The sequence below is a fragment of the Lygodium microphyllum genome, chromosome 11 (genome assembly GCF_053477565.2).
Source record: "Lygodium microphyllum isolate KBCC chromosome 11, Lygodium_microphyllum_v1.1.10, whole genome shotgun sequence".
NCBI lineage: Eukaryota > Viridiplantae > Streptophyta > Polypodiopsida > Schizaeales > Lygodiaceae > Lygodium > Lygodium microphyllum.
This window is the reverse complement of record NC_141145.1, coordinates 9,005,360-9,027,629: the sequence shown is the minus strand read 5'-3', so window position 1 is coordinate 9,027,629 and position 22,270 is coordinate 9,005,360. Positions and strand designations below refer to the sequence as shown.

General features: G+C 44.7%; 1 protein-coding gene across 3 annotated transcripts in view; it reads right to left on the bottom strand.

Annotated features, from left to right (window-relative positions):
- LOC148028522 (DNA glycosylase/AP lyase ROS1-like) overlaps window positions 1-22,270 on the bottom strand; it is a 303,662-nt gene that overhangs the window by 53,389 nt on the left and 228,003 nt on the right. For all 3 annotated transcript variants that reach the window (XM_087688800.1, XM_087688801.1, XM_087688802.1), the window contains one exon: window positions 14,570-14,635. In XM_087688800.1, the coding sequence (XP_087544926.1) occupies window positions 14,570-14,635 (66 nt within the window). The remainder of the gene's footprint in view (window positions 1-14,569; window positions 14,636-22,270) is intronic.

The window sequence follows — 22,270 nt, the reverse complement described above, 5'->3', positions numbered from 1 at the left end:
CTGGAAATACACAGTTTATAATAGTAAATGCATGCTGAATACTCTTGGGCTGAAGCTATCTTTCATGCTTTGACATATGCCTATTGGTTCCGGATGTATGTCTTGGGTTATGCTATGATGTATTGATCATCGAGGGACGACTTTGAGCTTGTCATTGAATCCAGATGCTTTTGGAAGCTTGAGCTTATTTCAGCCCGCACTTATTGACATTGGTATATGCTTTGACAGTGATGCTTCTTGGGTTTATGCATACCCGTTGCCTACGGCTTGATGCTCATGCCACAGTTGATTACCCTATGCATACATTGAGCTTGAGTGCTCATTGAAGCTCCACCTTGGATGCATTTTGGATTATCTGGAGTAGTCTTGGATGTTACTTGGCTTGTCAGAGTTTGGATTGGGATGTATTTGATGTCTTCCATGCTTACGAATGCTACATACGGATGCTCTACCGCCTACATATTCGGGATGTACTATTGATGTATTGTCTTGGACTTATGTCATTGACACTGCGTCTTGCCTTGGCTTGAGCTCTTGAGCTCGTACATACGGCTTTTATGCCAGTGGGAGCATTCTTGAATGCTTATCAGACATTGCGCAGGTGGTACTTTTATGCATTGAGCCGTTACATGCTATTGAGTAGTTTACAGACACTTGAGACTTTGGGACTTCTTACCTTTAGGGATGATACATCATATGTCTTGGTTCACTGTATGTTTATGAGCTAAGTCTCAGTTTTGGATCCATATCTTTGTGAACTGACACCTACTTGTGTCAAGTTTTGGTAGTGGCAGGAACACTTTGCCCTGTTGATTGGGGGGTGTGCCTACTCACTGGCAGATGTTTGTATAACATACTTGGGTGTTGGATTCATGCTTATCAACCGTCATATGCTTATGCTATGCCCGCATGATACCGGCTTTGGTCTTGGCAGTATCTGATTGCCTTGGAATCCGATTTTGACACTGCTAGCTCTCTTTTACTGAAATCTGAAATTTATTACAGCAAGCATATATGTATGGACTAACATGGATTTTTCATGCTGAAACACTTTGAAATGATGTACTTTCACTAGTACTTGGTGGGCAGCAGCTTTGGTTCCACTTTCCTCGCCATTTTCCCTCGATTTTGGTGATTTTTTGGTCATTTTCTGCAGCAAACAGCAAGCAGTTTTGAACTGTCTATAGTCTTCCAGCCTACATTATGGCGAGTTCGTCCACTGATCATGCTATTTTCAACATCACTGAGCTTGATGGTACGAATTACTCTTATTGGAAGAGCCAGATTTGGCAGGTGTTGGTGCAGAAATCGCAGATCAAACCTTTGAGGTTAAGCGGGCATCTGCCTGCAACTATGCCAGATGAGGAATGGCTTGAGCTTGATGAGTTTTGCAAGTCCACTATTGTATTTTCTCTCACAGAATAGGTTCACTATAATGTCTTTGAGGAATAATAGAGTGTATGGCAGTTGTGGGAAAAGATAAAAAATCTCTATGACAAGAAAAGTCCAGCGAGTCAAATGTATTGGCTGAAGCAGCTTATGGATATGCACATGAAGAAGAATGTGACTATGTCTGCTCACTTGAGCCAGTTCCATGCAATACTCAAGAACTTGACTTCGTAGGACATCACTTTTGCAGAGGATGTCACTCCTCTTTTCTTGCTTAGTACTCTTAATGAGTCATGGGATGTATTCCGCACTGGATTACGTGCCTCTACTGCTACCTTGAAATTATCTGATGTTGAGAGTGCTCTTCTGCAGGAAGAGGTTAATCGTAAAAATTTGGATGCTTCTCGTGTGTCTCATGCTATGACAGTTAGAGGCAGGAATGATGGATATGGAAAGCATGGCAGTGGTAGTGGCCGTGGATGGGATTCTCAGAAATCTCGGTCCAAGTCTCGTGGGAAGTCACGTAGCAAATCCCGTGGCAGGAATGCAGATGTTACTTGTCACCATTGTGGGAAAAAGGGCCATATTAGGCCACAATGCCATGAATTGCGCAAAGATAAGGGGAAAGACAAAGTACAGGATAAGTCTTCTGATCGCAGTATAGTACCTACAAAGTCCAGTGTTAAAATTGAAGAGATCAATGTTATACAGCTTGAGAATGTTGATGATGATGATTATATCCTAGCAGCTTCTTCTAGTGCTTCGTAGATGATAGAGATACACTCTATGTATGCACAGTGTTGGCTCTTGGACTCAGGTGCGTCCTTTCATGTGACACCTTGCCGAGAGTGGTTTCATTCATACCGTACTGTTTCGGGTTCTGTGCGCTTGGGTGATGACAGCTCTCTTGATATTGTAGGCATTGGTGATGTTAGGCTACAATTTCCTTCTGGCAGCAGTTTTGTTATGCGGGATGTACGTCATGTACCTGCTTTGACACGGAGTCTCATGTTAGCTGGACAGCTTGATGACTCATGATATCATGTATGTTTTGGAGACTCTGCATGGAAGATCACTCGTGGCAGACTTGTGATTGTGAGAGGTGCCAAGACTGGCAGTCTCTACCCCTTGATTGTATCAGCTTCTTTCCTTGATCATGTTTTGTCTGTGGGTTCTATCCCACATGTATCTCTTTGGCATGCCCGTTTGGGCCATATGTCTTTGAAGGGAATGAAAATGCTTTCTGGTTTGCAGTACTTACCGCCCCTTGATTATGCATGTTTTGATTCATGTGAGCATTGTCTTTATGGCAGGCAGACTAGGTCTATGCATAAGAAGTCTGGTACATTCGGATGTCTGTGGGCCCATGCCTTGTCAGTCTGTGGGTGGTGCAAAGTATTTTGTTACGTTCATAGATGATTTTTCACGGAAAGTTTAGACTTATTCCATTAAGCTGAAATTCGATGTGTTGGCTGTGTTTCAGAGATGGCTTGCATTGGTTGAGAACCAGTCTGGGTATAGGCTAAAATGCCTAAGTACAGATAATGGGGTGAGTATGTCTCACGTGCTTTTGAGCAGTTATGTGATGAGAGGGGTATTAAGCATCAGTTGACCGCCCCCTACACCCCCCCCCCCCCAGAATGGTTTGGCTGAGCGGATGAATAGAACCATCCAGGAGCGTGTACGCAGTATGCTTAGCCATGTAGGTCTACCACAGAGCTTTTGGGCTGAGGCAGTTAGTACAGCTGTGCATGTCATAAACAGATCACTCTCTAGTGGTTTGGATTTCCAGGTTGCAGAGGAGGTATGGACTGGAAAACCTCCCTCTTATGTGCATCTCTGTGTCTTTGGATGTGAGACATTTTGCCATGTGCCCAGGGACAAGACAAGTAAGCTAGATCCCAAGAGTGTTAAATGCATTTTCCTTAGTTATGGGGATGCAGGCGAGATGGGTTATCGTCTCTGGGATCCGCAGGTGCGGAAAGTCACCCGCAGTCATGATGTAGTCTTCCATGAAGACAAAATGCATAGGCAGCCTAAGAGAGTTGTTGAAATCCGCAGGGTCATATTTCAGGAGGAGCCGAGAGCTCCTGCACAGCCAGTTGGACAGCCTACAACTGCAGTAGATGCTCATGGTCAAGGTGTTGGACAGGCAGTTGGACAGGCAGCAGAGCCTGCCGTGAGACGGTCTTCTAGAGACAGACGTCCACCTAATAGATTTCAGCCCTCGATGCATTATGTCTTGGTTATAGATGTAGGAGAGTCTTTCACCTATGATGAGGCTATGCGCAGGGGTGACAGTCACTCCTCGGAGAGGGCTATGCAGTCTGAGATAGACTCCTTGCATAAGAATGACACTTGGGATTTGGTTTCCTTGCCTACGCGTAAGAAGGCTTTGCTATGCAAGTGGGTATACAAGCTAAAAAGTACCCTTGGACACCCCAAGCCGGCATACAAGGCTAGATTGGTAGCAAAGGGTTTTAAGCAAGAGCATGGTGTGGACTTTGACGAGGTCTTTTCTCCTGTGGTTAAGATGACCACCCTGCGCTTAGTCTTGGCTTTGGTTGCTCAGCTTGACTTGGATTTATACCAGATGGATGTCAAGACGGATTTCTTACATGGGGACTTGCATGATGAGATTTATATGGAGCAACCTAAGGGCCTTGCAGAACCTGGCAGGCAGTACCTAGTGTGCAAATTGAAGAAAAGTCTTTATGGCTTGAAACAAGCACCTAGGGAGTGGTATCATAAGTTTGATGTCTTTATGCAGTCACAGGGCTACAGCCGGAGTGCTATGGATCCGTGTCTTTATACGAAGAAAGCTCTTGATGGTTCTTTATTGATTTTGGTACTCTATGTGGATGATATGTTGATAGCAGGGAAAGCTCATGATGAGCTAGATGCTTTAAGGCTCAGCTCAAGAAAAACTTTGAGATGAAAGATCTGGGACAGGCCGCTCACATACTTGGTATGCGCATTACACGCGACAAGCATCAGGGACTCCTCTACTTGTCACAGAGGGAGTACATTCATAAAGTCCTTGAGCGCTTCCGCATGCAGGATGTAAAGCCTCTTGGTTGCCCATTGCCTTCTTATGTGAAGGTATCACAGGCTGATTGTTCGCAGACAGAAGAGCAGAAGGCCGAGATGGCCAAGATTCCCTATGCATCCGCAGTGGGAGTCTTATGTATGCCATGATAGCCACTCGTCTAGATATTGCCTTTGCAGTTGGTGTTGTGGCACACTATATGGCTACATCCAGCAAGAAGCATTGGGATGCCGTGAAGGGTATCATGAGGTACTTGAAGGACACTGCAGATATGTGCATATGCTATGGCAGCCAGGATACAAGAGTCATGGGGTACACTGACTCTGATTATGCAGGACATGCAGATAGTAGGAAGTCCACTTTACTACACTGACAGTCACCGCCACTGCACACTGCAGGTCACAGGCGCCCGTTACCGTCACTTTATTCTTTATTCTTTTAGTGACAGTTTGAATAAAGGAAGGCCCGGTCACACATTGTGACTGTTGAAGTTCCCATTTCTAGTCTCTCCCTTTCTTGCTCTTGCTCTCCCACCATAGCTCTCGAGTCCAACCTTCGATCTGTCGCTCCCTTTCAGGAGGGGTGTAGACATCACCGTACTTGTTGCGATAGTACTCCTCAAAGTCCTCCTCTGTCATGTTAGTGAAATTTGGTGAAGGTGGAGTGTCGTTCTTCTCACCGAGTCCATAATGCCGTCTCATGGCCTTCAATGATGGAGAAGCTTGATAAGACATCATAGGAACTGGAGAAGAAGGTGTTTGGGACATTGTGATTCGGTTACGAGTCGTATTATGTGCCTTGCACAAAGACTAGCTGTCAATAATATTCACAGGATACTCTTTACAAGAGCACCGGCTTTGATACCATGTTAAGAAGTATGCTAGGGTTTGCACTGAGGACACATAGAGTGTACGACCACGACAGAAACACAAAGACACAGACATAGAGGGCGCTATTTGATATCTCCTATTGCAAAAACGCTTTCGTGGATGGTCTAAGATATACTCAAGTCAACTAGTGCTATTTGATATCTCCTATTGCAGAAACGCTTTCATGGATGGTCTAAGATACACTCAAGACAACTAGTGCGTAGAAGCTGGGTCGCTGTTGTTCGGTACCTATCAAAAAGAAAAAGAAGATTGCTAGTCATCACAAAATCATTAGCTGCTCTTTACAGCCTGATCCAATTCACGATCTTATCGAAGCACTCGGCTAGATCGGATCTATTGCTAATGTTCTTTGTTGATGGGCATGGTGAAGAAGGGGAGATGAAGAATCGACAGCTGCCATAGCTGTCCATAGATAGCCGCTTATAGAAAGAAAAAGAGCAGGTGCAGACAACTTCGCAAACAACCAACATCACGAGAGCTACGCCGAGTTTTCTCACGTTGATTCTCCAATCTACAAAAGGGTAAAGAGCCTTATCACTAAGGCATAAGCACTCGAATAAAGCCCAATCACACTTTCACTTTCACACCTTAAGGAAAATTGTTTGCATTAACAAAGGCCATTCTCATCCCACTCACACTTATTGATCCACATTGCCTATTTCAGAATTTGGTTTAAAATTCTTCTTTCGCATGATCTTGACCTTAAAGGTGAAAAACAAGTTTATGCTTCACTAATTAAAACCATTGATCAAAATCCTTGTAACTCCGACAAATCTTGTTGCAATTGGGACTAGACACTACGGTGGGCATTTGCTCAATTGGTAAGACCTTCCCGCACTTGAAATAATTTGTTTGCATCATGCTTAAAGGTCAAAATGTCAATTTAATGTCAAGCCATGTACTTCAAACCCAAATGCTATCCAAAAAGAAATTTATTCACCTTGTATGCCTAGAGCACTACAATGCCCATGATGACTAAAAGGCCAATAGAACCCTAAAAGCTATGTATCCCAAAATCTATGTCGAAGAGAGCTTGTCAAGACAAGGCTATGAACTCATTAGTGTATCCATTTGTAAAAGCATAAAGCAAAAAGAAGAAGTACCACGGGTGAACAAAGGGACAAGAATCACAACAAAGGCAAAAAGCATGAAGACCAAGAAGGAGTCTAAGAAGATTAAAGACTGCACCAAAGAGTACAAAAGAAGCACAAAGAAAATGAAGAAAATATTCTCCATTGCCGATAACAAAAACCTTTCCATAGTGGATCCTTATTTCCTGTAGTGGATTTTCTTTCCCATAGTGGATATAAAAACCCTACCAATAATGTAAAGTTTCAAGCCTTAACTTGACTAGGCTGCCAAAGATCTAGTCTCCTGGTCCATGTTTGCATGCAGGAGAGGCAAAAGCCAGCAAGGGTAGGAACTCATCATTTGAGAGCGGGTGTTCAGAATAGAAAATGATGCTTGAATGTACACCAATAGAGGCTTGCCCATAACTGGCTTTGTATGAGAGAGAGACAATGATCTATGCTCTAGAAAGAGATGTCCAAAATCCCATAAGCACAGCAAGGAATTGTGGTACTATCCAAAAAGCTATATAAGCATGTACTTGACACTCATTTCAATGTAGAAATGGTACTATCAACTTGAGTTACAATCTTTCACTCTGATAATGTATCATATGTTTGACTTGCGTCCACCATAGCTAGCTAGCTCTAGATCCGTGTTCTTCAACAATCCCTCGAATGCGTCTGTCGGTAGGAGATGTAGTGTCTAAGGTTGCAGTGGCCGGGGGGTCAACTATACTGAAAAAGTCTGTAAGTGCTCTCTGGAGGGGTGGATGTGATTGGGGTTGCCTCGAATCCCATAACAATGCTGCTCCACACCATTGGAGCTCCAATAAGAAAAGGCTCAGATATCTCTAGTCCTCATAGTCCATCACTCGTCTCAATGGTTCAAAGCTCTCCTTAAAGAGGCAATGGTAGCGGCCTCCGATATCATAGTATACAATGTATCTATAAATGTAGTGTTCCTCCGTCTCTACCTCCCATCCACAAAGCTGGCACATCCTCTCATTTGCTGCAACACGGCTCCATCAACCTGTCTCAATCATCAGCTGATGTGCTGAGGTGTGGATCTGTCCAATAGCAACTTGAAGCCCGTAAGAATGTCGAGCATTCATATATCTTAGCCTCACTATGAAACCATCATGGAAAAGTTGCAAGAAGTAACATTGGTATTGTATCGTCTTCGTGCCTAATGGGAAAGGGGGCTTGGACCAAGTCCTCTCTGTGGTAGAGTACTAAGAGAGTGGTCCCAGAGAGATTGAGGATACATTTGTTGAGAAATGTGCAATCACACTTGTTAAGAAGAGTGCTAGGGTTTGCACTGAGGACACACACAGTGTACGACCATGACAGAAACACAAAGACACAGACACAGACACAAAGGGCAAAACTCAAACCCTAAACGCAAAACTCAAAACTCAAACACAAACAGAAGAAGGGAGAGAGAGAACACAACTCTGAAGTGAATGAATGCTATAAATGAATGTAAGAGTGTACAATGTGCTCAAGGGCAGAGCAATGTCGGAGTGTGACGTCCATCGAAGACGGATCCCAAGTCTGTGACCACCAGTCGGAGCGTAGGAATGCTGAATAGTGAATGGCAGCAGGCTGGTCACCTAGACGCAACAGTCTGGAGGCTGGAAACTGGTAAACGCAGCAGTGTACCACCGATCGGGGGCTGGAAACTGTGCACAGTCTGCTATAAACAGCAGGCTGAAACAGTGTCTGAGAGTGTCAAGGCCTGCAATGCTGAAAACGCAGGCTGGCTAACCCTGGAGATGATGGACAGCAGGCTGAATAGCAGTCTGGGATAGTTTGAAGCAGTCGCTAGTAGCTGAGAGTTGTCGCCTATAGCCATGGATAGGCTGAAGATGATGTGGCTGCAGTCGATGATGGCTGGACAGCAGATGGAGGTGGGCTGCAGGCTGAAAACTGGGCGCCAACAGCAGCAGAGGGTGTGTGGGCTGGTGTAACTTGCAAACAAGGATGATTGCTGGGGCAGCCTGTCTATTTATAGATGTAGAAGGGCCCCCCAAAAATTAGGGTTTCCACTAAACTTTCTTGAACCGCTCCCCGTTTTAGGGTTTCCATTGAACTCTCTCAAACAACTCCCCGTTTTAGAGTTTTACTCTAAAAGAGCATTTTCAGTGTATTTTGGGGCTGTTTAAGAGGCTAATCAAGAAGTAATGCATATTTTAGCTCAATAACACCCGCTATAGCCTCTTTGTAATGAACAACAAGGCAAAGGATCACATTGCAAATAAAGGCTTAGACTAGGTCATGTATGCATGGTTTATTAAGTCCACAGTTGGTGAATACCATGGTCTCTTTCCACCTTTTTTCACCTATCAATACCACCTACTGCAAGCCTATAGAAGGCACTCATCCCCACACTCATTCCATCTATCATTCTCATTCAATTGTACTTGCATTATGCTTGAATAATATCAGTTGTTCTTCTTTGTCATTACTTATGTCTCATTATGATTGTCTACTTGCTCGTCAGTGATCCGTCGTAGCATGCATTCTCAATATTTTAACATGGTATTAGAGCGGGTTTCAATGTTAATGAGTCATTAGGCCACTAATTAGGTCATTTTAGTTTGAATTTTTGGCTCCCTCCACTTTCCCATGAATTTCTCACCTATGTCCATAGCCACCCACCTTCATTGGAGGGCTTAAATCTCTCCTTCCAAGCATTATCAACCTTTGCTCTCTTCTAGAGAACTCTTCCTCTTCTCCAAGAGCTCCTACCCATCACTTCAAAACCGGACATTGGTGTCTCTCCTCTCCAACATTGCACTTTTTCTTTGTCACTATCCAGATTTGCACCATCTCTGTTCGTACCACCCATTCAGGCTGCACATGCAATGATGTTGATGTTTTTGATAGGGCTTTAGAAGCCTACTATCTAAGCTACATCCCCATCAAATCTTATGCCAAATAATCACCTGTACGAGCTGCAATGAGCAAAAAACTAGACCCTTGTCTGCAAACAATAAAGGGCAGTCATAGCCTTTTGAGCTCAAGCTCAAATATCTCTTCTCTCTCACCTCTCACTCCCACTCCCACTCTGCTCAATCATGCCACTGACTCTCTGATGTGCTACCATACTCAATTCCAGTAGAGCTACCACTTTAAATCAGCAAGAAGAAGATTCAACATCAAGATCAACATCAAGTGCTTTAACTACATACTATCTCTTGATACTATCTAGTGTTGGTTAACGCTAATCTTCTTATGTTCTTTGACACACTCAATTTCAACTCTCTTGCTAGTCTATTCTTAGTTAATTGCTATTGCTCAGCTCTTGGCAACAAAATGGGCAAAGATTCTCCCTCATGCAGATTCGACGGTGTCGGTTCCACACATGCCAAACTAGGATCAAAATGATCTTGATGAAGAAAGGCTTGTGGTCGATCACAAGTGGTCAAGGGAAAAAACCAAGGGAAGCTGCACTCTCAGTAATATGGGATAAAAATGATGATAAGACTCGAGCTATTATCAAGCTGGAACTTGATGACAGCTACATTCCCCATGTTGATGATTGTGAAACCTCTCAAGCAACATGAGATCGGTTAGAAACCTTGTTTGGAGCTCACTCAAAATCCTCCAAATATGGCTTACTAATTCAATTTTTTAGGCTTGACATGAAAAGTAGTACCTCACTTGCAACTCATTTGAATTATATGGAAAGCTTGTTAAGACAACTTGCAGGAATTAACTTGAAGATGGATGAAGATATTTAAATTGGAGTACTTCTCAAAAGTCTCCCACCTGAGTATGATAATGTGTCTACCACATTAATCAACATGCCAAAGCCGAAGCTTGTGGATATCAAAGTCTCTCTTCTTGAAGAGGAAAAGAAGATCAAGAGCAAGGAAGAAGCAAGCACCCCAAGAGGAGACCAACAACTCCTCTATGTGAAGGACAAAGGGAAGAAGAGCATAGTTTGTGATTTTTATAAGAAAACTGGGCATATTGAGAAGTTTTGTCATGCTAGGAAAAAATCTCAAAGAGCATATCTTGCAACAATCAAAGAAGATGAAGACAACAATGGAGAAGAAGAAGATACCTAAGAATAGAAGGATATGACTCACCAGTCCCTCCTTTGTAGCTCATTTTCTGATAGACTTTTTTAGGTTTCAAATGTGTACTTGCCTAATGTTCTTATCATAAGCTCTTGTACTCCTCATATAACCTTTGCACACTACAGCCTCTATACACTTAGTGAGGCCTTGTGACAGCCTCTAGCTTTATATGGTTGTTTCTTTCCATGTCTACACTTAGCAAGGTTCTACACATGACAGCCTCTGTATACTCAATGTCTTTCTTGGTTGTGATTGAGGAGGGGTGTTGAGAAATGTGCAATCACACCCACTATAGCCTCTTTGTAATGAACAGCAAGGCAAAGGATCACATTGCAAATAAAGCCTTAGACTAGGTCATGTATGCATGGTTTATTAAAACCACAGTTGGTGAATACTATGGTTCCTTTCCACCTTTTTCCACCTACCAGTACCACCTACTATAAGCCTATAAATGACACTCATCCCCACACTCATTCCATCTATCATTCTCATTCAGTTGTGCTTGCATTATGCTTGAATAATATCAGTTGTTCTTCTTTGTCATTTCTGATGTCTCATCATGATTGTCTACTTGCTCATCAGTGATCCACCTTAGCATGCATCCTCCATATTTTAACAACATTTGATGGCCTCATTCTTAAAGGGGAAGATTGCCGAGGCCTTGCTAGCACTACCATTTAGAAAGTGCCCGAGGGATAATCTATAGTACCCAAGGGACCTTGCTAGCACTATAGATTCTATGATTGCTATGTGGAGGGCAGTTGCATGGGTCACTGACAAAGGCCCAGCTTGTGGATATGAGGATGTACAGGAGTGTTGGGCTTATCTCATCTAAGGGCAGCTTGTGAGCAGGACTTTCATGTCAGATTTCTCACAGACAGTATGGACTCAAGGGCATTGTCACAAATGGGAGCTCATAGCTAGCATTATTGCTTGGTACATATGGACAGCCAGATGCAGTCAGGCTATTGAATTTTTTGGACATATCTACTGCAGACACTCTCTCCAGGATCTGGACAAAACTGTGCATACCCTTTGTGGGAGATGGGAGAGAATACAGGGCAGCTCAGAGACTATGAGGAAGAGAAGAGATGCTTTTCTCCGGGCATGGGATTCTGGTACCTTTTTCCTCTTTCAAAACCACATGGTTTGGTATTATAGACCTTCCCTTCCAACTAGCTATTCACTCAAGCTTTATAATAGACTTCCCCTCATTATATAATTCTTAAAATGGAATCTCTTACAGGGCTGCTTTGTACTTGGTTTTTTTTGCCTTGGGACACTTTATTATGAGTTGTGTTACTGGAATTTCTTCTATTCTCTGAAAAAAAACTAAGAGAGGTTGGAACAAGAAGAGGAATAAGAGAAAGTGGATGAAGGGGGGGGGGATGAGAAAAATCATAAAAGAAAGATATGATAAGAGACATGACATTCAGAAATGAAGGAGAAGCACATAAAAATGGAGTATGAGAATCAATAGAAAAGGTGGAAGAAATAAACAGCTCAAAAGGAGGTGAAGGATCAGGGTTTAGTGAAAAGGTACAATGTATGACAGAGGAGAGTAGTACATACAGGAATTTGTGAGTGTGGAGAAATTGTAAAGAAAAGTTCATAAATGGGAAATAATTAAATACAAGAGCCTATGGGTATGGACAAGTCGTAAATATAAGAGGTGGAACAGATGATGGTTATGTTGTAACAAGGGACAAATAGAGGGAAAAGAAATGAGTAAACCACTGAAATAAATCATGGATTTAAGTGCACAAGAACAACAAAATGAAAGGCATTGTTGATTGTATTAGAGCTGTCCCATCCCCACCATGCTGTCTTTCTGCCTATGCCTCACCACCCCATCTGCACCTAACCAGCATGTCCAGGCCACTGCACACTTACCTCCAGCCTGCACCTGCCACACCTGCCCCTGAGCTCACCATCTGCAGTACCTATGCCGCCTTTCCAACCCACAGCCAGCGCCCACCACCACTGCCCTTGCACCCACCAGCTACACTGCCATGCCCACATGCAGTGCCCGCTTGCATGAGGCTGTCCCATCCCCACTGCACTGCCTTGAGCCTGACACAGCCGACTTGCCATCCCCTGTTCCTCCAACCAGCACCTCCAGCTCGCTCTCTGCTTAACCCCAGCCTGCATCTGCCTCCTCTGCCCCTCTGCCCTTCATCTACACTATCTGTGCAGCCTTCCCACCACCAGCCTGTACCTGTCACCTCTGCCCTTGCCCCCACCATCTTCACCACCACATCCAATGCTATCTTCACTACCACACCACATCCAATGCCTGCCAGCTGCACTGTGCCCAGCCATTGCTCCCCCATCAGATGAACAGCAGCTGCTCCCTCCCTCCATAGTGGCATTCTCCCTTGGTGCCCAGCAGCACACTCGTGTGGATCCTCAGGGAATGCATGATGGAAACCTCTGGTCCAATGAGGGAGTGCTCGATGGGTGCTCCACAATCAAATGTCTTGCATGACATCCTCATCAAGGAACATCTCCAGTTAGTCCACACCATTGAGAAGGAATTGACAGATATGGCTATTAGCTCATAGGAGCCTAGCTGCTCACACTTGGTTTGGATATGGCAGAGACCCAGTGGCATGCACAAGATGCAATGAGTCGGAGTACACACAAGGATATTGCCTGTGGGATTGCTCCAGAGCTCATAGAAGTATGAAGTAGAGATCTCAGAATGATATATTTCACAGCATATCTGAAACCATGGTCATGACCTGGGGGCCTGCAGCTTGGGTCATAAAGAGAGGTCCACCATGAGGCTAGGAGGATGATCAGGGGAGCCTTTCTTTCCTCATCATTGGACAACACTTGATTAGGATCCCAGTCCAGACTACTTGCAGGTGCAGTGGACCTATGGACACTATCGCAAATGGGCGCTGATTGCCAATATCAGCTTAGCACATTTGGACTGTGAGGTGCAGTCGTGCTATAGACATTCAGAATGTATCCATAGTGGAGAATCTTTCCAGGAGTTGGAAAACGATCATCCACACTCTCCACAGAGATGGGAAAGAACGTAGGTCAACTATGACAGGATAAGGAGAAGGAAGGCCTTTCTCTGGACAACTGAGTGGATTGGGGGGGGGGAGGGGAGTTCTTCCTGTGGACCTTGGACTCCGGCACTTTTTTCCACACTGCCCCTCAGATAATCTGACATTACAACCCACCAGATTGGTTGTTCACCCAACCATTGTATTTTTTATGTACTTAGCCACTCTTTATAGAGATCCTTGTACTTGATAATTTACCTCATGGGCTATTAATAGAGTTTTCTTTCTTGGAAAAACAAGACACACTTTCACTACAATTGCAATTTTAATACTAAGTAGCATCTCATTCCAATGACACTAACAATATTTTTTCATGCATTACAACTTAAGCTTCAATCGCTTCATTAATGTCATTGGCTGGAAGGAAAATCATGATGTGTCTCTCCATTCACATTGCTGTGCATCACGATGTCATCTATTGAAAGAAAGATCATGGCATGTATCTCCATTTACATTTATCCACTCAAATTTCTCTCACATTAAGGGATTCCTCTTGCTCAAAATGATAGAAGAATGCTTTTTTCTTCTGGGTCATGGTTTGTGGGTTAGAGAGCTGAACCCTCTACAATGAATCATAACCAAACTATTCTAGGTAAGTCTTCCAAAAAGCGACCAATGTCGCAAATACAGTCACTTTGGAGCTATTAGAGATTCTAAAAAGTTTACCATCTCTGTGGCACATAGGCCTACCTTGGAAACTTCCAATGGAAGAAAGAATGCCTCACTAGGCCAAGATTTGAAAAGAGAGTAAGTAGAAACACTTTTGAGTCATCGATGAGGTGGAATCAGGTTAGTAGTCTCCTATAGAATCTTTTAAGCCCTTGACTAAGTGGAAGCAAGCTAGTAAATATATGATGTAAGCAAGAGTAGAACACTATCTCAATCACAAGCATTGCAAAATATAAAGCCAGAAGTCTGCAAAACATCAAAGCACATACAGTAGGTTTATGGATTAAAAGTTCAGCTTAAACCATCCATGGACATAAATGCAAACATTTCAAACCTCATTAACTTGGAAGTAGGTTCCATTTAAAGGAAAGCGCCCACGCATTGCAGTTCTGCAAGGAATCTACCCCAAAATTAAAAAAAGAAACACCTATCAGTTTCCCTTGGAAGCTAATATCAGGCTCTATGCCAGTTTGAAATTTGAAATCAAAGGCCAGTTTTCAGGTTTATCTTTACTTTTTCTGATATTACATGTTGGAGGCCTTGTCTTAAATCATTCAGTCAAGATTGGGCATAGCCCACCCCATCATGAAGCAATATTCCTTTTAACAATGCTGCAGATTATAGAGCTACCATTAACACACCACAATCATTAATAATTTCAAAGACTTCAGTCTATGCTGCAGATGGTTAAAAATCAGTCCCATGAAAACCTTGAATCTTCTATCACAATATCTTTCTTGGTTTTCCCACCAACTCTCAAAATCCATCTTTATTAGCAAAGGTCACAGCTTACTGACAACCTTGATAGCCAAAAATCTGGATTGAAGTGAGTATATAGCCTCAATGCCAAAAAAGAGTGTTCTCTCCCTACAAATTGATGGAAGCAAACTCAATTATAATCTATAATTTATTGGCAAAAGTATCACATTACAACAAAATCAAGTGCCTCAGCTATGTTATGTCTTGCTGCTTTTCATCTTGCATTGTCTGAACAATAGTTTGGGCAATCTGAACTCCAGATTGACAGCAACATAACAATAACCCATAATTGGCACAACTGACAATTATTGCTCATTTAGACACATCACCTTGGAGTCCTCTTCCACTCTTTCAGATTGTATTGCATTTTACACACAAATTCTGCTAAGCCACAGGGGGGCGGGGGGGGGGGGGGGGGGGGGGGGGGGTTTGTTTTGTGATGGTACCCTGATCATGAGATCGTGAGCTAGGGTTTCTGCTGTCACCATCTCCCCTGTATTTACTGCTCACCCACGTCTGAGAGCTCTGCTGCCCCACTCACTAGCCTGTGCCTGACACCCTGCATCCTGCAGAGTGCAGGTGCAGGCTTTCTGCACCTGTCATCAGACAGAGACTGCGTCACCTATAGCCTTGCACACACTGAGAAGAACAGCGGGATAGAAAGAGAGTGACAGGCTGCACCAGGTCGTCTGCAGCACCCTCAACCTGCGCCTGCCTCAAACACCTTCTGCAGGGTAGCGTAACCTATCCTGCCCAGCATACAGTTGGAACTAATCAGAGCCTGTGCTGCCTTCCTTGTGCCCTTGACCTCCTACATTCCATCTGCCCACCCTCCCAATTTGCACCGTGACCAGGGCCTGCTTTTCCAACAGGTTCGCTGATGCCTCCTCATGGACTGCTCTGACTCACCTCCTGCACCCAGAGATCCAGCCATAGATGTCCAAGATGCCACAGTGGATGTTGAAGATGATGCAGTGCAGGAAGATATGGTGCCTTACACTGATCAAATGGCTTTGTCTCCCCATGAGGTTCAGCCTTCTGTCAAACGCAGCAAGCATGAAGAATTTCCTGCAGCTTGTGAGGTCCTTGACTCTAGTGATTCTCTGCCATGCTTATACACCCAGGCAGCCTTCCGCCCGGGGGGGGGGTGTTAAAATATTGAGGATGCATGCTAAGGAGCATCACTAATGAGCAAATAAACAATCATAATAAGGCATAAGCATTGACAAAGAAGAACAACTGATATTATCCAATCATAATACAAGTACAACTGATGAGAATGACTGACTAAATGAGTGTGGGGATGAGTACCTTTTATAGGCTTATAGAAGGTAGTATTGGTAGGTGGAGAAAGGTGGAAAGTGACCATGCTATCATAGAAACAAGGAACGGCCGTTTTGGCCTGTAGGAATGGCCTAACGTGTTCCAAACCCTCCAAGGAGGTGAAACGGCCAGGGAATGTTCCTTGTCATTCCCAAGGCCGTTCCCTATTGTCCCCTCCCGTTCCCTGCCGTTCCCCCTGCCGTTCCTTGTTTGGAACGGCCGTTCTAGGCCTGTTGACCGAAAATTGACGTTTTTTCCGGTTTTTTCTTTTTGCTTGGGTCACACTCCTTCTACCACATGTTCACCCATCTCCATTGCCTAATGTGCACACACTAGTCTCTCTTTTTTTTTCTCATAAAAGGTAATTGTATTAATTACGGAAAAAAGGTACAAGTTTACATGATTACAAGATACACGAGGGCTCTAAGCCAACGTGTGTAAAATCCCAGTACTAAGCCACAAAAAGTTACACAAGTCATGGCAAAGACCCAGAGGAAATTGCCATTTGCCAGGGAAGCAAGTCCTCCCGGCGGAGCAAGTCCGAGTGCTGAATGAGATCTATCTGCCAAAGCAAGAGACCTTTAAGCCGGGAAATGCGTCTCGGTACATTAGAGGCCGAATCAAAAAGAAAGGCATTCCGAGTGGTCCAATTGTGCCAACAATCCTAGTATCTGAAAAAGTGGAATAAGATCTTCATATGCAATTGTGGCGGTGTGGGGTATTTTGGCCGCACGAAAACCCAATCGAAAGGGGTTAGAGAGGACCCCACCACTGCACGCCAAACCTGTGACAAGAGCGACCAGATATTCTTAGCAAACGGGCAAGAAATAAATCGATGTCGGGCCGATTCCACAGTAGTGGTACAGAAGAAACAATTGCCATTCGAGATTCGACACTTGGAAAGGGCCGAGGCAAGAGGAAGACCACTAATCATCACCCGCCAAAGAGAGACCTTACATTTGAAAGGTGTCTTATTCAACCAGCCCTCCATCACAGTTGCCTTCCACCATTGATGATCTTTAATCAGAAGATGATATACCTGATTAGCAGAGGCCTTTTCCAGACTCAACTGGCTTGCAAGATCCTAGTCCTGCCAAGGACGATCGACAGCAAGGGCAGGAAAGGGTTGCCTTCCCTGAAGCACTAACAAAAGCTGTTCCCATAAATCATGGTATCCATGCGGGATTCTGAAAAGTCTCCTGGCAGTACGAAATGATATGAAGACATTACGACTGGCAAAGGTGGCATCCGCAACTGAATTCACACCCAAACAGGCCATGCGGTTAAATTTTGGTCTGAGCTCATGTTTGTCTTCCCATGAAAGTAATCTTGAGACTGCCAACAATTCCAGTTGAAAGGAGTTAGTATGCAAGCGGTCCTCCGCTGGATGCCAACGCGCCTTTTGGAGCACCACTTTCCAGGAGCCAACCAAATGCAGTAACAGAGAGGAGGAGGGACTGGAAAACCGAGAGTTTGCATTAAGGACATGCCACCAGGAGCCTCGAAAATCTGTATTACCATGCCGAAGCCCGTTGTCCTCAAGAAAATAACGGGCTATAATGGTCCACGGGTGATGATCCACGCACATAGCGCGAAAAAGAGACCAACAAAGAGCCAAGATATGAGTTTCAGCATCCAAAATAGCTCCACCACCCAAGCGTTTGGGGGTACATGTATGTGTCCACGAAATCCATGAAATACCTGCGTGCAATGAATCCTTCTTCCATAACATGAAACGAATGGGGCGAGTGAGAGCCTTCAAAGTAGTAGGAGTCCACGGCAGCAATGGCAAGAAATATGAGAGTATTGGCAACATAATTATCTGAGCCACTTTGAGGCAGACATGGAAGGGCCACGCTTGCAACTTCCAATACATAAACTTAGCTGCCAGTTTCTGTGAAATCCACTCCAGTAGTTGCTTTGGCCGAACATCAACACCCAACAGGTACCCAAGATGCCTGACAATGGAGCCACGGGGAACAACCTGACCCTACCAGCCCAATGACTGTAAATCAGAATCCGTGTAGCTGAGAATGGCTGATTTGAAGGCATTGATGCGAAGACCCGAAGCATGACCAAAGAGCGTCCAAACATCTAATGCCTTGTGAATGTTATCATTGTCTACACGCAAAATCATAAAGCTATCATCAGCCAAAGATTGGCTAATGAAGTGCTGTCCCAAAGGAAGAGACAATCCGGCCAGCTAAGCAGAAGCTGCCATTGAAGATAACATTGAAAGAACCGGGTGGGTTGCCAGGGCAAAGAAGAGAGGACTCAAAGGGCAACCCTGTCTCACAGAGTGTGCAAGGACAAATGGCTCTGTAACCCACCATTGAGCATAACGCGCGAAGAAGCCACAGTACTAATGGTGTAGATCAATCGGGACATCCGAGTACCAAAACCCATAGCAGACATAAGTTCTACAATGAAAGACCAGTCTAAATAGTCAAAAGCCTTCTCCAGATCCAATTGAATCAATACCACTTCCTGACTAGAGTGCCTTGTATAGCCAATGGCCATTTGCACATTTAAGATATTATGCAGAATGTTGCGGCCCTTAATAAAACCATATTGAAGAGGATGCACAATAGCTAGAAGGTGCTTGTGGAGCCGATTTGCCAGCACTTTGGAAAAGATTTTATACACCGAGCCCATCAAAGAAATTGGTCTCCACTGTTGCAACATTGACGGCGAAGGAACCTTTGGAAGCAGTTTGATAAGGCCTTCTTTCCATGAGGAAGGCATGACCCCTGTTTCCCAAACCTGTTGAAACATAGCCGCCAATGGCTTCACCAGTTGGGTAGCTGAGCTCTCAAAGAATTAATTGGTGAGACCATCCCAGCCAAGGCTCTTATCCTTCGGCAGGTGTAACAAAACATCCATAACCTCCTCCTCACAAATATTTGCCTCCAAAGTAGCTTGCATATCAAGTGGAACCTGATGGCGGACCAGATCATAGAAGACTGAACGTGCATGCGTGACCTAGTTAGAAGGCGATGGAGAAGAACCAAGAAGATCCAGAAAATAGTTCTTGCACATATTGACAATGGTATGCGGATCAGTGACCATGCGACATTCTAAATCCTGAAGTCTGGTCATATTTTCGTGAGCAAGAGAAGCATCCAAGGCGCGAAAGAACTTATGAGTCTGACAAGCACTATCTTGCAAATTGTCAGTCAAATTGTGCAATTTGGCCTGCTGATAGGATTTCAACTGAAATTCTTTAATAAGATCAGCCAAACACTGCGCAAGGGACAACAGAAATTCATCATCTGGGGTGTCCACCAGTAGCGAACGAACCAAGCCAGTAAGTCCTCCGCTGCATGTCGACGCCGCCGACAAAGAGAAGCATGATGGATCCCATACTGGCGAGCAACCCGTTGCGCATTAGAGAGCAGCCGTTCAAAAGAAATTGTGCCCTCAGAGGCAAAGTCCAATAAAAATCTCTCAATCAATTGCTGCATATAGCCATGAAAGATTGAATGCTTCAAATAAGACGAGTTGAAACGTAAAGGGAGTCTATCCAGCAACTGCAGAAAAGGTGCAATGGGTTGTGCCAGTATCTCAAGCTAGAGAGGAAAATGGTCCGACAAGGCTTGCATTTCCAGCATCTCAGGAAGAAAATCATCCTCCTGCATGATGTACATTCGGTCCAACCGCGACCATGTAGATGCATACTATGCGGAACGGAAAGTAAACCCTGGAGATGAAGGCTGTAACCAAGACCATAGATCTTGCTTAAGTGCCGCAAGAGCAAAGGCATTCCACGCCCGACTTTCCGGAGCATCCATCACCGAATGCCTTGAAGTGGTCTGTGAAGAGTCAACACACATATTGAAATCCCCCATCAAGAAACCCCTTCTGCCAAGTGACATGGAGCTCTGCAAAGTCTTCCAAAGATCCCGGCGAGATAAAGGGTCATTCGGAGCATAGAGGCCCAGCAACCATAAGATCTCCCATTCAAATAAAATTTCAATTACCACAAAGCGGCCCTGTACATCATTTTTAATAAGAACCGGCTGATATTTCTCATGGACAATCATAAGCACACTAGAATAATGCACAGTATGTGTCCCTGCATAAAACAAGCGAAACCCATGGCAATCCACAACTTTTCCTGCTTCACCGTGACTCTTATGCTCCACCGCACACAAGACATCCCACTGATTCTCATGCAAGACAGTCCACATGGCATGTTGCTTATGGCGAGAACAAATGCCTTGCACATTCCATGTGGCTATCTTCATATATCTGTAAAAATAAAATCAGGAAGGAGGCACTGCTTGCCTCGATTTAACCTTGTCTACTAGAATGTCAAGGACACCGTCATCCAGAAAATCAGCTAACACCGCAAAAGAATTCTGCCGGCCAGCTTTAGAGGTAGATGGGATATCCACTGTCTTGGGGATGGAACGGGGATAACGACGATCCCAGGGTGTAATCACATTGCCTCTAGAATCAAATGCCAACTTAGCAGGCGGGCCCTTGGGACCGTCTGTACATACTTTCCTCGTAGACTGATTACGGGGAGCAGAACGAACCATAGTACGCGCAGCATGCTGTGAAAAGAACATTTCTTTCCTGCGCATATACGTGCGCATGGAATCTTGTGACACAGTAGGCCCAGAATCTGGCAGGCCAGCATCCAACTTTTACCTTTTTTTGGACGCTTCTATCCAGTCATTGCTACGGGAAACCCAAAACCTGTTGTTTACCTTTATCCAAAACACTGGATGGTTGGGGTTCCTCTTGTGATGGAGCATCAAGCACCATGTCATCCATGGGCGGCACAACTTGCACATTATCTGAAGACAGTTGCCTCTCTGGGCATTCGGCCATCAAGTGCCCCAATTTACCACACGAAAAGCAGTGTCCTGCAAAGTTGCCCCATTTCAAGCGAAAATGCAAAGGATGCATGCCAGAGCAATTAAGGCGCAGCCCCGCAGGCCTCTTCCTGGCAGTGTCCCATAACATACACAAACGGTTTCTATTCATTGCCCTTAGGCTTGGGGGGACTAGCACCGTTCCCACAATGGCCATGGCATCCTTTAACAATGGCCAATAGATAGCCGGGCAATTTTCCACCTCAACCCACACCGGGCATTCACGTTGAAGCAGGCGCTGAAAGTCTGCCATAGGGCACCATGGCACAACATGGACCAAACGGCGATCGAAGAACAATGGTAGTTTGGACAGGAGCTCAGCCCAATGCTTCTCAGGTTTCAGCAGCACCTCATAGAAGTCTCGAGGTCCAACAAAAATCTCCTCAACACATTCCCCTTGTAGTAAATGGTGCAGCCATTGGCGAATATGGGAAAGCATTGGGATCCTGCCAGTGAAGAAGAGTATAACTGCACGGTCATAAAACACGGAAATAGAGCGCAGGACAGTTTTCGGATCCACCGTTGCCTCCAAAACCTCTTCAATTCCCGCGTTAGAAAAAGCTTCATGATTATGCTGGACATAGTCACCAAGCAACATATTGGCAAACTCTAGCAAATGCTCCCAGTCAATCTCCTGCGAATCCACAGAATCATAGGCCACCTGAGCATAAGAACGATCCTGATGACCGATTGTCTCTTCGGACGTATGCTTGGAGTGTTTGCCCGCAGGCTGAAAGTCAGGAGCAGGAGGCATCTCCTCTGTGCAAGGAACCATATCCTCCGGTTCCTCTGTATCAGAATTCGGACCAAGGGCAGCCACCGTTTGGTCAATAAAAGCCATATCCAGGCCAGCCATGCTTCTCTCTGAGCTGAGGTGGGACTACGATAAAGGTGAAGGAGCAGGTCTGGAACTGGGCGTCTCTCTCTCTCTCTCTCTCTCTCTCTCATCTCTCTCTCTCTCACTCGCTCTGCAGGTCCGGCAGACCTGCAAAATCAGGGAACCACCCGGCTGCAGCAATAGGACTGCAACGGGGCTCTTGTGGAGAATAGGACAGACACGCGCAGATGAA